The sequence below is a fragment of the Somniosus microcephalus genome, chromosome 12, assembly GCF_052327205.1.
Source record: "Somniosus microcephalus isolate GS21.2 chromosome 12, FLI_Smic_1.0, whole genome shotgun sequence".
In the NCBI taxonomy this organism is placed as follows: domain Eukaryota; kingdom Metazoa; phylum Chordata; class Chondrichthyes; order Squaliformes; family Somniosidae; genus Somniosus; species Somniosus microcephalus.
This window is the reverse complement of record NC_140998.1, coordinates 85,603,416-85,620,949: the sequence shown is the minus strand read 5'-3', so window position 1 is coordinate 85,620,949 and position 17,534 is coordinate 85,603,416. Positions and strand designations below refer to the sequence as shown.

At 46.6% G+C, this 17,534-nt stretch overlaps 1 protein-coding gene across 1 annotated transcript in view; it reads left to right on the top strand.

Moving 5' to 3' along the window:
* The window catches only part of LOC147109372 (uncharacterized), a 159,010-nt gene that overhangs the window by 136,169 nt on the left and 5,307 nt on the right, over positions 1–17,534 (top strand). The window contains exons 5-6 of the mRNA XM_086003264.1: positions 12,757–12,788; positions 16,566–16,700. Coding sequence (XP_085859390.1) covers positions 12,757–12,788; positions 16,566–16,700 — 167 coding nt within the window. The remainder of the gene's footprint in view (positions 1–12,756; positions 12,789–16,565; positions 16,701–17,534) is intronic.

Below are 17,534 nucleotides of genomic sequence, written 5' to 3'. Positions count from 1 at the left end.
ATAGTCTCTTGTGTTTTTAGGAGGGAACGGCAGTTCCTCCTGAGAATCTGTCCTTCCTCAGTTCTAACAGTGTATGACCTTGGTCCTACTTCCTCAAGAACTGTAGCTTTCCTGTTCCATGCATCTGGATCCTCAATCCTGACAACATCATCCCTTGTCAATGGTTTCAGAGTTTTGGATGACTTGTCATAGTATGATTTCTGTTTCAGCTTTAACAGTTGAAGTCTCTGTCTCAGTTCCTTACTCTGCTTTTCTTTTGCACAGCAGGGCAGCGTGGTATGCAACTTGTGACCCATTAGGAGTTCAGCAGGTGAAGAACCAGAGTCTAAAGGTGAGGCTTGGTAGCTCAGCAGGGCGAGATAAGGATCAGACTTGCTTTCTGTCGCTTTCTTCAGTAGCTGCTTGAGAACTTGAACACCTTTCTCTGCCTTACCATTCGACTGAGCATACAAAGGACTGGATGTGATGTGTTGAAAGTCATAATATGCTGCAAACTGTTGCCACTCCTTACAGTTGAAGCACGGACCATTGTCGCTAATGGCAATCCTGGGAATTCCATGTCTGGCGAAGATGGATTTCACATGCTTGCTGTGGTGCTTCAGAGCAGCACCATCTCAGGATAGTTAGAATAGTAGTCAATCACTATTAGATAGTCTTTACCATTTAAATGAAAAAGGTCCATACCAGCCTTTTGCCATGGTGCTGTTGGTATGTCAGCTACTATCATTGGTTCCTTTGCTTGTTTGTTTTGGTGTTCCTGACATGTCTCACATTTGCCTATCATGTTCTCAATGTCCTTATTTGTGCCAGGCCAATAAACAGTGTCTCTTGCTCTCCTTTTGCATTTTTCAATTCCGAGGTGTCCCTCATGAATCCTTTTGAGCATGTCTTGACGTAGAGCCTGTGGAATGACTATTCTGTTCTGTTTTAGTAATAGTCCACTTGCGACACTCAATTCTGACCTTATGTGAAAATATTTTGGACAGGAACCTTTTGGCCAACCATGATGAATGCTCTCTATTACTGATTGTAATACTGTATCTTTTACTGTTTCTTCTGCTATTTGCTTTGATTTTGTGTCTGACACAGGCAGCGCAGCAGTGACCATACTCACATGAACATCCACGTCTTCTTCAGTAGAGCTCACATGACTCATTGTGGGTGCTCGGGATAGTGCATCTGCCAACACTATGTATTTGCCTGGTGTGTAGATCAGTTCAAAGTCATATCTTTGCAGCTTCATCGTGATTCGTTGAATCCTTGGAGACATCTCATTCAGGTTCTTTTTTATGATGGCAACCAGTTGGCTGTGGGCTGTCTCAACTGTGAAGGTGGGAAGTCCATATATGTAGCCATGAAACTTTTCTAGTCCAACTGCCAAGCCTAGACATTCCTTTTCAATCTGGGCATATCAACACTCAGTATCAGTCATAGACCTGGAGGCATAGGCAACAGGCTTCCAATCTTCACCCTCTGCTTGTAGCAAGACCGCACCTAGGCCATTTTTTGATGCATCCGTTGACACTTTGATTCTTTTTGTTGGGTCAAAGAAGGTGAGTACAGGTGTGGTTGTCAGCACTGTTTTGAGGTTTATCCATTCTTGTTCATGTCTTTCTGTCCATGCGAACTCATTTGTTTTACGTAGCTGGTCTCGCAGACAGGCTGTCTTGGCTGACAAGTTAGGAATGAACTTTCCAATGAAGTTTATCATCCCCATGATGCGTAGCACTCCTTTTTTGTCAGTGGGTCGGGGCATTTTGAGTATGGCGTTTACTTTTTCCATATCTGGCCCTATTCCTTTACCAGATAGATTATCTCCTAGGAAAGTAACTTCCTGGATGCCAAACTGACACTTGGCTTTGTTGAGCTTCAGTCCATTCTGGCGTATGCTCTGTAGCACTTTAGTCAGTCTCTCATTGTGTTCTTTCAGTGTGGAGCCCCAGATGATGATGTCATCAACATAGACCCGAACTCCTTCCAGACCTTCAATTATGTGTTCCATCGCTCTATGAAAGATTTCAGATGCAGATATTATCCCGAAAGGCATTCTGAGGAAACAATACCTGCCAAATGGTGTGTTGAAGGTACAGTATTTGGTGCTCTCTTCATCCAGTTTTAGTTGCCAAAATCCTTGTGAGGCATTGAGCTTTGTAAAGTATCTGGCACCTGACATTTCACTGGTGATCTCTTCTCGCTTGGGAATCTGGTAGTGTTCACGTTTTATGTTTGCATTTAAGTCCTTTGGATCCATGCATATTCTTGGATCATTGTTCTTTTTCTTTACACATACCATGGAGTTAACCCAGTCTGTTGGCTCTTCGACTTTCCTGATGACTCCTAGTGTGGTCATTCTGTCCAGTTCATTCTTGAGCCGGTCACGCAGGGGTGCTGGAACTCTTCGTGGAGCATGTACCACTGGCTGGGCATCCTCCTTTAGCTGGATCTTGTAAGTGAATGGTAGAACTCCAAATCCTTTGAACACATCCTGGAAATTATTCACTACAGAATCCACCGAGTCATCTGGTCTGCTTATGGCACAGTTTATACGGTAGACTCTCTTGACCAGTTCTAAGTCCTCACAAGCTTTGTCACCCAGTAGTGAATCAAGTCCTTCAGCCACAACAGAATACATGAGATGATGCACTTTGTCTTTGACTGTCACTTTAAGTCTGCATACACCTAAGCTATCTATTTTCTGTCCATTATAGTCCTTCAGTAGTACTGACTTTTTCTGTATTTTGGGCTTTTCTTTCATATTTTTAATGTCACTCATACTGATTAAGTTTGCTTTTGCCCCAGTGTCTAGTTTCAATGTAACTAATGCTCCATTTACCTGCAGTGGGATCATCCATTTGTCCTCTTTTACTGCATTAACTTTATGTTCAGCATTGTTAATTCCTGAGTGCTGCACATTTTCTGTATCCTTTTTGATATTGTCACATGACACCATTCCTACAAAACATGTCTCACTTAAATCAGTGTCCTCAATTACATTAACTCATTGCCCTTTCTTAGTTTTTACTTTTGAAAAGCATTGTTTGGCAAAGTGATTCTTTCCATGACATTTTGTGCACATTTTTCCAAATGCTGGACATTGTTTTAACTGGTGTTTGTAACCACAGCATTTACAATTAAAAATTCCTTCCTCCGATTGCTTTTCACTTCTGTTCTGCCCATGTTTCTTCCCCTTGTAGGACACAGCACCGACAGCAGCACTTACTGCAAACACATCATCATTGATTTCACTGAAAGTCTTGGCATGCTTTTGAGCTAGCTTGCTAGCTTGGCATATTTTCACAGCAATTTCCAATGTTAGTTCGGTTTCTCTCAACAGACGTTCCCTGACTTTTTTTTATCATGAATACCAAACACAATCTGGTCACGAATCATGGATGCTTTCAGCTCAGAGAAATTACATGTCTGTGCTTTCAGTTTCAGATCAGTCAAAAAGCTATCAAAAGTCTCATTTTGCTGCTGTGTCCGAGAACGGAAGATGTACCTCTCATAGGTTTCATTCTTTTTGGGAGAACAATGTGTATCAAACTTCTTTAGCACATCGTCTAATTTTTCTCTGTTCTCCTCTGGATTAAATACAAATGTATTAAATACCTCTATTGCCTGTGGGCCTGCAACCGTGAGCAGCAACGCTATTTTCCTTGCGTCTGGCTTCGTACCGTACCCAATGGCAGCAATGTAGAGTTCGAATTGTTGTTTAAAAGTCTGCCAATTGTAGTCGACATTTCCTGTGAGTTTCAAACGCTCTGGTGGCTTCAAATTCTCCATGTCATGTTGCACAATATTCAGCAGATCTTACCAATCCTGGTACCATGTTATGTTCATTAATAACTAGTCGTTTTTATTAAGAACAGCTAGCTTTTGCTAGACACTTTATTGAGCACATGTGGACTAGGTACAGTATCCATAGAGGCCTCCATCTTGACTGCTGCCTTGTGGGTAGCCTAGTGCATCCTGGGTAGCCCACTCTTATATACATACAGCACCAATGTGGTGATTATTCTTTATGTTTAGTAAGAAGTATTGTGATTGGTTGTTTGTTTCCTGCCTTGGGATATATGCTGTAATCTCATTGGTAGTTGATGTCATGTGATTTGTGGTGGCCATCTTAAATTCAGTTCTTTCCAGCCTTTAGTTGGGACTGGGTGTTGAAGATGTGCTACAGGATTTTTAAGTTAATAAAGCCTAGATTAGAAAGGCAAATCTATTCTTTATTTCAATTTATTGAAAAAGGATCAACCATATACGGCCTTTGAGGCTGGTGGAAAGCTGTATCAGTTTTGCCGAATACCATTTGGTGTTACTAATGGTGTTGCTTGTTTTCAACGGGCAATGGATGCTTTTATAAGTGATAACTCTCTCTCTGACACCTTTTCATACTTAGATGACATCACGGTGTGTGGCAAATGAAGGGTGGAGCATGATTCTAATTTAGAAAGATTCCTTCAAGCTGTGGAAAAAGTTGGTTTAACTTTCAATAAAGAGAAGTGTACCTTTTCGACCACTGAGGTAAATCTACTGGGGTACATTATCTCGGGAAACAAGATTAAACCAGACCCAGAACGTCTGCGACCATTGATTGATTTACCTTGTCCTACTAATTCTAAGGCTTTGCAACGAGTTGTTGGACTGTTTTCTTACTATTCTAATTGGATTGCAAATTTTTCACAGAAGATCCGGCCTCTTATTCGGGTTACGACATGTCCTCTATCATGGGAGGCCAGGACGTGTTTTGATAATTTAAAAAAGGATATCCTTGGAGCAGTTGTGCATTCTATTGATGAGCAGGTTCCTTTTGTGATTGAGACGGACGCTTCTGATTTTGCAATTGGGGCTACTCTGAACCAAAATGGAAGACCTGTGGCCTTTTTCTCACGTACCTTGAACAATAGTGAAAAAAGGCATTCTTCAATAGAGAAAGAGGCGTATGCAATAGTAGAAGCACTGCGTAAATGGAGACATTATTTATCGGGGCGACATTTTACGTTGGTAACTGATCAAAAGTCTGTGTCCTTTATGTTTGATGTCAAACATTTTGAAAAGATTAAGAATGATAAAATAATGAGGTGGAGGATTGAGTTGGCATGTTACCATTTTGATATAGTTTATCGTCCGGGGAAGGATAATGTTGCTGCTGATGCGCTGTCGAGGGCTTATTGTTCTGTGATTCACGGAGATACGCTTATTAATCTTCACAATGCCTTATGCCATCCTGGGGTTACGAGGATGACACACTTCGTACGCAGTAAGAATTTGCCCTTTTCAGTTGAAGACGTCAAGCAGATGACTTCATCATGTTCTATCTGTGCTCGGTGTAAACCGAATTTCTTTAAGCCTCAACGAGCTCATCTTATAAAGGCTACTTCTCCTTTTGAACGTTTGAGCGTCGATTTCAAGGGGCCTCTTCCTTCAACTACTCAAAACCGATATATATTTACTGTTGTGGATGAGTTTTCAAGGTTCCCTTTTGCTTTTCCTTGCGCAGATGTATCAGCTGCTACAGTTATCAAATGTCTGACTCAACTTTTTGTCATCTTTGGGATGCCTGCGTATATCCATTCGGATCAGGGAAGTTCTTTTATGTCTTCCCAGTTGAAGGAATACCTTCAGAGTCGGGGAATTTCTACTAGCAGAACTACCCCGTATAATCCCCAGGGTAATGGACAGTGCGAACGATACAATGGGATGATCTGGAAGGCAGTTATGTTGGCTTTGACATCCCGGAACCTTAAGAATACACAGTGGGAAATGGTACTGCCTGATGCCCTGCATTCCATTAGATCATTGCTTTCAACGGCTACTAATGTGACCCCCCATGAAAGGCTCTTTAACTATCCGCGGAGATCTACTACGGGATATTCGGTACCTTCATGGCTTACTATGCAGGGACCTGTGCTGCTTCGACGCCATGTTAAATTGTCAAAATATGATCCTTTAGTGGAGGAGGTGGAGCTGTTGGAGGCAAATTCCCAATATGCTCATATTCGATTCCAAGATGGGAAAGAAAGTACCGTTTCAATTAAAGACTTGGCTCCTTGTGGTGGCCAGCCCTCTTCTGAGGATATTAACAATAGTCATGATTCAGATAATGTGGATGCTGTTACAGATACTACGAATATTTCCAATCCGACTGCAGATAATTATACTTCTATTAGTCAGCCCTCGATGGATGTTCATGACCGTCCCAGTTTACCTCCTGATGGGATTTCTAATCCGGAAACCGTTGAAAATCGGGATATGGATAGCCTTCCTGCAGGAGATACTTCTGTGTCTCCTGGTGTGGGAGGGCAAGGAATTTCACCAAGGTTGAGAAGGTCGACACGAACAAGATATCCAGTCGACCGATTGAAAATGGACTTTTAAATTGATAGTAATGTTTTAAAATTGTTGAAATATTATATTATATTGTTTTAGTTGAGAGATACTTAATACTTATGTGCAATGTTACTATTTGTTGTTGCTCACTTAGTATTGTGTCATGTTGAATAGTTTTATTTTGTCTGTGCATAGTTTTAGTTGTAAATAATTAATTATAAATTGTAAAGGTTATTTAGGTTGGAGTATATTTTAAAAGGAGGGGTGAATGTGGTGATTATTCTTTATGTTTAGTAAGAAGTATTGTGATTGGTTGTTTGTTTCCTGCCTTGGGATATATGCTGTAATCTCATTGGTAATTGATGTCATGTGATTTGTGGTGGCCATCTTAAATTCAGTTCTTTCCAGCCTTTAGTTGGGACTGGGTGTTGAAGATGTGCTACAGGATTTTTAAGTTAATAAAGCCTAGATTAGAAAGGCAAATCTATTCTTTATTTCAACCACCTAGTGTACCATTCCAGAATGACAGGTTACTGATCATTACAGTTGGAGCTGCACTCATCCAGGTAAGTGGAGAGTATTGCATCACATTTGTGCCCTGTAGATGGTGGAAAGGCTCTGGGGAGTCGGGAGGTGAGTCACTCACCGCAGAACACCCAAATTATACCATTATTTATGCCTCTCCATAATTTCTGGGGATTATTGTGCCGCTCTGCTGTTACCTCTCACCAAAAATAGCTAGAAAGCAAATATCATAGCACCAACTCCATTAAAATGAATGGCGATTGTGAATTTGCTGCATAGCCAGAGTTCATGCTGTTGCCACTTAGACTGAAAAATAATGGTGCTGGAGTCCTGGCAGTGATTTATATGTTTATTCAAGATGGTTGCTTCTGATGCCTCATTATTCACGCTTTGTGCACACAAGATCAAATCGAAGAGAATCCCCATACCCATTATTATAAATGGAATCACAGTTATCACTTCTCTCTGCAGGAGCATAGAGTTCAGCACAGCAGGCAATAAGTCATCGATCAAAGCACTCTCATTGAGATGCATAATTTGCCATTGTAATCATTCCAATTGTAATACGCAGTAGGTTAATGGAATATTTCCTGTTATTTTGTTGCTGTTGAGTTCAGTACTTCAGTAGTCTCACACCATAAGAACTAAATCGCATGTTGGATCATCCCCTATGGGTGTGCTAAATTCTAATTATTCCCATATCAATATCCTGATGATGATTCATGGAAGCATGGATTCGAATCGGACCACAGTATATAGTTATATTCCTGATCTTTGCAGTACTGTACATACAGGCAAGTAAACAGACAGCAATAATCTGATTCACATTGTATAGAACAGCATGCAGTGTCTCCCTCAGGAATCTCAGTGTTGCCTCAATAAAGTATAACAGTAAGGAATGGCAGAAGAATAACGGTGAGTGCTTATATACCCCATAATTAACTTTCTCCATTCTATTTATTAAGTGAGGTAGTGAAATCTACCTATAACTCTGATGGCTCTTAAATACACACTGAAAGACAAATTGATTTATTAAGAATCACATTAGGGTGTAGGAGTCTACGTACTCCTAGCAAAAAATACTGAACTCGGAGAGGTTCAACAGAAAAGATTTAATTGTTGAGGCCACATGTTGAACACAAAATGGTGTCGGAGCTTACACCAAGTCTGACTGCTTTTCATCAGTCCACAGCTTCGACGACTCCTCCCCCGCTCTGGGCTTAACTATGTTGCAGATCGAGTTTCTTAAAGGTGTGATCCTTCTTAAAGGCATGACGCCTGATTTATAGTCTACGGACCGAAAAGCGGATTGTGTCCTTTCTGTGATCGGTACGCCACACAGCTCCCCCCAGAATCCGCTAGTAGGGAGTGTACGAACCGGCATGGTGGCTTGATGGCACGGCCGGAACGGCTCTTGGCGGTTGGTGTCGGGAGCGGGGCGGTCGGACGCGTCGGGCTCTTAGGCGGTCTGCCCCGCGGTGGGGGTTGGCCCACTTGAACGGGTTCGTCGGGCTCTAGGTGCGCCAGCTTGAGCCGGTCGACCGACACCTTGTCAGTTCTGCCGCCCACTTCGAGGAGGAAGAACTTGTTCCCCGTCTGGAGTACCTTGTAGGGTCCGTCGTATGGGGGCCGTAGAGGTCCTTGGTGGGTGTCATGGCGCACGAAAACAAATTTGGCCATGTGCAGGCTAGGTGGTACGCGGGTTGCTGGTTCGCCGTGCCGGCCGGTGGGTACCGGAGCGAACTGTTGTGCTCGGTTGGCGAAAGCGCGGCGTTGCTGGTCAGCCGACCAGGGGGTCGTGGCGGTGGGCAGGAACTCTCCGGGTACGCACAGCGGCTGGCCGTACACGAGTTCCGCCGCCGAGGCTTGCAGGTCTTCCTTGACGGCGGAGCGTAGGCCAAGTAGCACCCGTGGGAGGCGGTCGATCCAAGCCTCGTCCTCGAGGCTGGCGCGGAGGGACGCCTTCATGGACCTGTGGAATCGCTCGCACAGTCCGTTGGCTTGGGGGTGGTAAGCCGTGGTGCGGTGAACGGCCACCCCGAGGTTTCGGGCGATGGCGGCCCACAGATCAGAGGTGAACTGCGGGCCTCTATCCGACATCATGTCGGAGGGGACGCCGAACCGAGCGACCCAGGTACCGATGAACGCCCTCACGATGTCGGCGGTGGTGGTGGACGTCAGTGGAATGGCCTCGGGCCAGCGGGTGGTACGGTCCACGATTGTCAGCAGGTGCATGTGACCTTGTGATGGCGGCAGGGGGCCGACAAGGCCGATGTGGACGTGGTCAAACCTTCTTTCTGGCACGGTGAACTCCTCGAGTGGGGCTTTGACGTGCTGGTGGATTTTGGCACACTGGCAAGCTATGCAGGATCTGGACCAGACGCGCACATCTTTGCGCAGGCCGCGCCAGACAAATCGGTTGGCCACCAGTCTAATGGACGCGCGGGTGCCGGGGTGTGAGAGGCCGTGGACGATGTCGAACACCCGTTTTCGCCAGGACGCCGGGACTACGGGGCGGGGTTGCGCCAAGGATGTGTCGCATTTGACTGTGATGGCGGACGGGCCGCAGGCGACGTCGATCAGTCGCAGCCCTGGGAGGGTTGTGGGCGTGGAGAGCAGTTTGGGGTCGGTGCGTTGCTCCGCTGCCAGTTGAGCATAGTCCACTGCCAGGTGGGCGCCGTGGACGGCGGGGCGGGATAGGCAGTCGGCCACCACGTTGTCTCGACTGGAGACGTGCCGGATGTCCGTGGTGAATTCGGACACCGCGGCGAGCTGGCGTTGTTGCCTGGCTGACCACGGGTCCGCAGATTTCGCCATCGCGAATGTCAGGGGTTTGTGGTCGACAAACGCGGTGAAGGGGCGGCCCTCCAGAAGAAATCTAAAATGGCGGACTGCCAGGTACAGTGCGAGGAGCTCGCGGTCAAAGGCGCTGTATTTGGCCTCCGGGGGGCGAAGTTGGCGGCTGAAAAAGGCCAGCGGTTGCCAGGCCCCGTCGACCCACTGTTCGTACACGGCGCCGACCACGTGGTCGGAGGCGTCCGTGGTGAGGGCCACCCTGGCGTTGGGCTGTGGGTGAGCGAGCATGGTGGCATCGGTGAGCGCCTTTTTGGTCGAGTCGAAAGCGGTCAACATGCCCGCCGACCACTCGATCGCCATTCTGTCTTTCTTACCGCGGAGGGCTTCGTATAGGGGCCGCATGAGGGAGGCCGCTCTGGGAATGAAGCGGTTGTAAAAGTTGATCATCCCCAAGAACTCCTGGAGGCCTTTGATGGTGGTAAGCCGGGGGAACTGCTGGACGGCTTGCACCTTGGCGGGCAGGGGAATGGCTCCGTCCTGTGTGATGTGGTGGCCGAGGAATTCGATCCTGCTGAGGCCGAATTGGCACTTGGCTGGGCTGATGATGAGCCCGTGCTCACTGACCCGCTGGAACAGGGTGCGGGTGCTCGATGTGTTCCTGCTTGGAGGAACTAGCTACCAGGATGTCATCCAGGTAGACAAAGAGGAACTTCAGGTCCCGGAGGACCGAGTCCATGAGCCGCTGGAAGGCCTGGGCCGCATTTTTGAGGCCGAAGGGCATTCGGAGGAACTCGAATAGTCCAAAAGGGGTGATTATGGCCATCTTGGGAACGTCCGTGGGGTGGACTGGCACCTGATGGTAACCGCGCACCAGGTCGACTTTGGAGAAGACTGAGCGGCCGGCCAGTCTAGCCGAGAAGTCTTGAATGTGCGGTATGGGGTACCGATCCGGCGTGGTGGCGTCGTTTAGGCGCCGGTAGTCCCCGCAGGGGTGCCATCCCCCGTCGGGCTTGGTGACGATGTGGAGTGGGGAGGCCCAGGGGCTGTTGGAGCAGCGGATGATGCCGAGCTGTTCCATTGTGGCGAACTCGGCCCGTGCAATCTCCAGCTTGGCCGGGTCCAGCCTGCGGGCGTGGGCATACACCGGTGGGCCTGTGGTGGGGATGAAGTGTTCTACCCCGTGCTTAGCAACTTTCACGGAGAAGGTCAGGTTGGTGAGGGCTGGGAACTCAGCCAGGAGTGCTGAGTAGTCGTCCGTTGAGCGGGCGCGGCACTGCCACGCCATTTCGGCGGGTTGGGGGGGGCCATGGCGCCCGGGATAGGTGACATGGTGTTCATGTCCACGAGGCGGCGCCGAGGCATGTCAACCAACAGGCCGTGGGCGCACAGGAAATCCGCACCGAGGAGCGGGGAGAGCACCTTGGCAGTGATAAACTCCCAGTGGTAGTGGCGGCCTGCGAGGTCAATGGTGACGGTGCGGGTGCCGTACGTCCGGATGTTGGTGCTGTTGGCGGCAGCCAGCGCAAGGCCGCGGCCGCCTCGCTGGATCTCGAGGGCGGACGCGGGGATGATGCTGCGCTGCGCGCCTGTGTCGCATAGGAAACGGCGTCCGGAGGCGCTGTCCGTAATGTACAGCAGCGCGCCTGCTTGCCCCACGGCCATCGTGTAGGCCGGTGTGGGGGCGGTTGGAAACGTGCAGGGATGGCTGCAGCGGCGTGCCCGTGCGCCGAACCGGGTATGGAAGTAGCAGTAGCCCTGGGTCGGAGGGCTTGGGGGACGTGGGGGCCTGGGGGGCCTCGTGGCCGAGCTGTGTGGCCGCGCGATAGAGGGTGGAGCGCGCGCCGACGCTGCGGAGGCCAGGTCGGGGGTGACGGCGTGGTTGGAGCCGGCGGACAGGAGCTTATCGGCTTTGTCGGCCAGGACCTCGAGGTCCGTGAGGCTGGACGCCACGATCGCCGGGCGGATGTTGGGAGGTAGTTGGCGGATAAAGAGCGTGCGGAAGAGGGAGCCGGGCGGTTTCTCGTCGGTTAGAGCAAGCATGTGTGAGAGCAAGTCTGACGGCGTGGAGTCACCGAGGCCTGGGAGGTCGAGGAGGTGGCAGTTGCGCAAAAATTGGGAGGCTGTGAATTTTTTAAGGAGCGCGGCCTTGAGATGTGCATACTTGCCTTCCTCCGGAGGGTCTTGTAGTGTTGTCCAGACTTTCGTGATTGTGGAGCTGCCCAGGGAGGCGAGGAGGTAGTCGTACATCGTTGCGTCGGCGGTGATGCCGCGGAGTCGGAATTGCGATTCGGCTTGAAGGAACCAGGCGGTGGCTAGGTTCTCCCAGAACTCCGGCAGCTTCACAGAAACTGCGTTTGTGTCAGCCATGGTTACGCTTAGGAGTCGTCCTGAGCGTCGGGGTCACCAATGTAGGAGTCTACGTACTCCTAGCAAAAAATACTGAACTCAGAGAGGTTCAACAGAAAAGGTTTAATTGTTGAGGCCACATGTTGAACACAAAATGGCATCAGAGCTTACACCAAGTCTGACTGCTTTTCATCAGTCCACAGCTTCGACTCCTCCTCCCCCGCTCTGGGCTTAACTATGTTGCAGATCAAGTTTCTTAAAGGTGTGATCCTTCTTAAAGGCATGACGCCTGATTTGTAGTCTACGGACCGAAAAGCGGATTGTGTCCTTTCTGTGATCGGTACGCCACAAGGGCATCTTTACATGTTCTTTTACAGGTGATCCTCAAAATGGGTTCTACCTTAAAGAATTAAATGAGTCTCGAAAATCTTTGTGGTAATTTAGGCACTTGAGAGGAGGTAAATATTAACATCTGCTATTGGTAAGCATCTTGATGACCATAATCTATTGGTATATTAATAGATTAGGGTTTATGGAAACGCGAAGGCAATCGGAATTAATTCCAAACTACAGAATCAGCAGGATCAATACGTTAGCCACTGGCTGCGCTGCTTCTGATTCACCGCTGTGGCCACTGCGACGTATGCTAAGAGTTCTCCAGTAAATTTTGGCATAAATTGAACAATTTCACCATTCTTTAATGTTTGTATCTAAAGAATATTCTCTGTAACACAACTGTTTTCTTCTACTCATTTTCAGTTAGAAGCTGGCTGGAGAAAATCAAAGACAAAGTGAGTGCCTCAAATGTTTTTTGGGCCCATGTGACATATTGAATTATTCCATGCTTTAGTTCAACGCCGAGCTGCCTCTTACTTTAATGTTCTGAAATATAGATTACCCTTTTAAAATAAGTCGCATCTGCTTTTTCAGTTTTACTATTTATAACACTGCTTAATTTACTTACGCTTGAATAAACGAGCCCTAACTTTTTCTGGCATGTTTAGTGGGTATCTATCGCATAAGTACCACAAATTCACGCCCTTTCATGTGTTTCAATGCTGAGTCTCTCGGAGAGATACTGGTATGGCGAAGATTGTAGAGGAGCAGGGCAACTAGGACAGCAACTTCCTGATTTTCATGTTTAACTGCGCATGTGCGGACACTGGACGTTGCTGTCTGATTTACTCCTTAATAACGGTGAGCACTGATATCACAGAATGGTTACAGCACAGAAGGAGGCCATTTGGCCCATTGAGCCTGTGCCGACTCTCTGCAAGAGCACTTCAGCTAGTCCCACTCTCCCACCGTTTGCCCATAGCCCTGCAAATGTTTTCCCTCAGGTACTTATCCAATTCCCTTTTGAAAGCCATGATGGAATCCACCTCCACCACCCTTTCAGGTATTGCATTCCAGGTCATAACCACTCGCTGTGTAAAAAAGTTTTTCCTCATGTCGCCTTTGGTTCTTTTGCCAATCACCTCACATCTGGTTCTCGACCCTTCTGCCAATGGGAACAGTTTCTCTCTATCTACTCTGTCTAGATCCCTCATGATTTTGGACACCTCTATCAAATCTCCTCTCAACCTTTGCTGCTCTTAGGAGAACAACCCCAACTTCTCCAGTCTATCCACATAACTGAAGTCCCTCATCCCTGGAATCATTCTTGTAAATCTTTTCTGCACCCTCACTAAGGCCTTCACATCCTTCCTAAAGTGTGATGCTCAGAATTGGACACAATACTCCAGTTGAGGCCGAAGCAGTGTTTTATAAAGGTAAATCATAACTTCCTTGCTTTTGTATTCTATGGGCTGGATTTTGATACTGGAGGCGTGTAGGAGGCGGGACTACAACTTTTGGGGTTGTAGTCCCGCCTCCATTGAGTTGTGGCCAACCCACTCGATTTTCACTTGATTGACCTTGTTGAGCCCGCCCAGCAGGCTCAGCAGGCCAATTAAGGGCCACCCGGCAACAGGTGATGTCACAGATTGACATTTCATCTGTCAAGAACTTTTGACAGATGAAATATCAGCGTTTGACAGCTCTTTGAAGCTGATATTTCATCTCTAGAACAGAAAGCTGAATGCTGCAACTTTTGACAGATCGCGGCCATTCTGCTTTCTGTGCCGGTGAGATGATGGACTCCCGAGACCGGAAGGTAATTAAACTTCTTTAAACACTTTACACACACCAAACACACTTACCTCTGCACTCGTGCACCCATCACTCACCTGAACATCGGACATCTCGAACCCTCCAAGCCCTTCAGCCCGACGGTCCGCCTCGCTAACTTGGCATGGTTTGGAGCCGTCGGGAATCCCATACTTCAGGAATAAAAATAGAGATTAGGCTAAAAACTGCCTGTTAACTACCTGTTAACGGGCAGTTAATTGGTACTAATCCCCTTCCTGTCTCGGGGAGGCGACTCCCAGCACAGGTCGGGTATCCGCCTCCTTTGAAACTGGCATAGAGGCGGGTTGGGGGCGGGATGGGTTCGTGCCCCTTCCGATTTCGCGATTTTAACCCCCCACACGCCTCCAATCCCGCCTCCACAGCCCAATGAAAATCCTGCCCTATGCCTCTATTTATGAAGCTGAGGATCCCGTAAGCTTTTTTAACCACTTTCTCAACCTGCCCTGCCACCTTCAACAATTTGTGCACACATACCCCCAGGCCTCTCTGTTGGTGCACCCACTTCAGGATTGTACGATTTAGTTTATACTTCCCCTCCTCGGTCTTCCTACCAAAATGCATCACTTCATATTTTTCTGCATTAAATTTCATCTGCCACGTGTCCGCCCATTTCACCAACCTGTCTATGTCCTCTTGAAGTCTATCCCTATCCTCCTCACTGTTCACTATACTTCCAAGTTTTGTGTCATCTGCAAATTTTGCAATTGTGCCCTGTACACCCAAGTCCAAGTAATTAATATATATCAAGGAAAGCAATGGTCCTTGTACCGACCCCTGGGGAACACCACTGTATACCTTCCTCCAGTCCGAAAAACAACCGTTCACTGCTACTCTCCGTTTCCTATCACTTAGCCAATTTCGTATCCATGCTGCCACTGTCCCAATTATTCCATGGGCTTCAACTGTGGCACTTTATCAAATGCCTTTTGGAAGTCCTTGTACACCACATCAACCGCATAGGCCTCATCAAAAATTTCTGTTGCCTCATCAAAAAATTCAATCAAGTTAGTTAAACACAATTTGCCTTTAACAAATCCATGCTGGCATTCCTTAATTAATCCACACTTGTCCAAGTGACTGTTAATTTTGTCCCAGATTATCGTTTCTCAAAGCTTCCCCACTACTGAGGTTAAACTGACTGGCCCGCAGTTGCTGGGTTTATCCTTACAACCTTTTTTGAACAAGGGTGTAACATTTGCAATTCTCCAGTCCTCTGGCACCACCCCCGTATCCAAGGAGAATTGGAAGATTATGGCCAGTACCTCCGCAATTTCCACCTTTACTTCCCTCAACATCCTAGGATGCATCCCATCCGGTCCTGGTGACTTATCTACTTTAAGTACAGCCAGCCTTTCTAGTACTTCCTCTATCAATTTTTAGCCCATTCAGTATCTCAACTACCTCCTCTTTCACTATGGCTTTGGCAGCATCTTCTTCCTTGGTAAGGATAGATGCAAAGTACTCATTTAGTACCTCACCCACGCCCTCTGCCTCCATGTGTAGGTCTCCTTTTTGGTCCCTAATCAGCTCCACCCCTCCTCTTGCTACCCGTTTACTATTTATATGCCTGTAGAAGACTTTTGGATTCCTTTTTATGTTAGCTGCCAATCTATCCTCATACTCTCTCTTTGCCCCTCTTATTTCCTTTTTCACTTCCCCTCTGAACTTTCTATATTCAGCCTGGTTCTCACTTGTATTCTCAACCTAGAATGGTTCCAGGGATGAGGGATTACAGTTATGTGGATGGACTAGAGAAGCTGGGGTTGTTCTCCTTGGAGCAGAGAAAGCAAAGAGAAGATTTCATTGAGGTGTGTAAAATCATGAAGTTTAGATAGAGAATAAAGAGAAACTGAAGGGTCGAGAATGAGAGGGCACAGATTTAAGGTGATTGGCAAAAGAATTAAAGGCGACATGAGAAAAAACCTTTTTACGCAACGATTGGTTAGGATTTGGAATGCACTGCCTGATAGGGTGATGGATACAGATTCAATAGCAGCCTTCAAAAGGGAATTGGATAAATACTTGAAGGAGAAAAAATTGCAGGGATACGGGGAAAGAACGGAGGAGCGGGACTAACTGGATTGCTCTTCGTAAGAGCTGGTGCAGACTCGATGGGCTGAATGTCTGCTTCTGTGCTATACTATTCTATGATTCTATGATAGCCTCACTGTTATTTCTACTGCAAAATCTGGGCCAATGTGTTTTATTTTTGTGAATTTACATAACTTCATTCAGATTCTATGTAAATTACATTATGTATCTTTCATGAGAATTTGATGAATAACATTCAGAAAAAAATTTCACCATCCAAAATTGAACTGCTGGTGAAGTTGTGACTAATTTTTATGACACACATTTTAAACCTTTTGTTATTCCAGGCAGGATATATGTCTGGGATGCTAGTGCCTGTAGCAGTTGGTGTGGCTGGAGCACTTTTCATCCTAGGAGCTCTCTATAGTCTAAAGGTGATGAATCGAAAGAGGAAAAGTGTTTTCAAAAGACGTGAAACAAAGGTAATGGCCAGGGAAATAGTCTGACAAAATCTACAATGCATACTCACCTGCACAGTGTAACAGTTCAGGTCTCTGCTTTATCTTCTTGGATCATCGGTTTGAGCCCTAGCATTGGATATCACTTCGATCAGTCATTCCCATTTTTACAGCTTCATTAGTTTGAGTCAAGTCATGATGTTCAACATTTCCTCTCAAATGGAAGAAAACACGTGATTTATTCTACAAGTAAACTGACCAGGCACATATATCTGATAGTCAGGCACAGACCTTAACAAAATTCCCCCTTCACCTCTACTGTTTTGTGTCACAGGGCTTTTTAATCACATTCTTCCTACTCATAACTCGAATGCAAGACAGACAGCCATTTTATCCCTCTTTAGTTCCTCATGGAGATTGAATCATCCTCTGTGCTCAGGTTTAAGGCTTTTCTGGTGACAAAAATGCCTTGAACTGCTCATGCTTATCACTGAGCATTACGAACAGGATTTTCCACATTGCTTACGGCAATAATATTTCTGTGGCTGTAGCTTATATAGTTTACCATTCATTGGTAAACTAAATTAAATTGTGAAAATTAAAGATCTAAATAACTGGAAATGAATCATGTCGCATTTACACACACAGTCCTGAAATTGTAAGGAAATTGAAAACAAACTGCTGCAAGCCTAACACAGGAATAAGTATACAATATTCATTATACTTACCTAGGTACACAGGGATATAGCAATATACAGGACCAGAAAAGCCCTTTGTAGCTCATCTGCCCAGTTCCGATGTCTGTGCATATCCCACCTGTCATATCCCTCTATCAATTTTTTTTTTCCAGGCACTTAT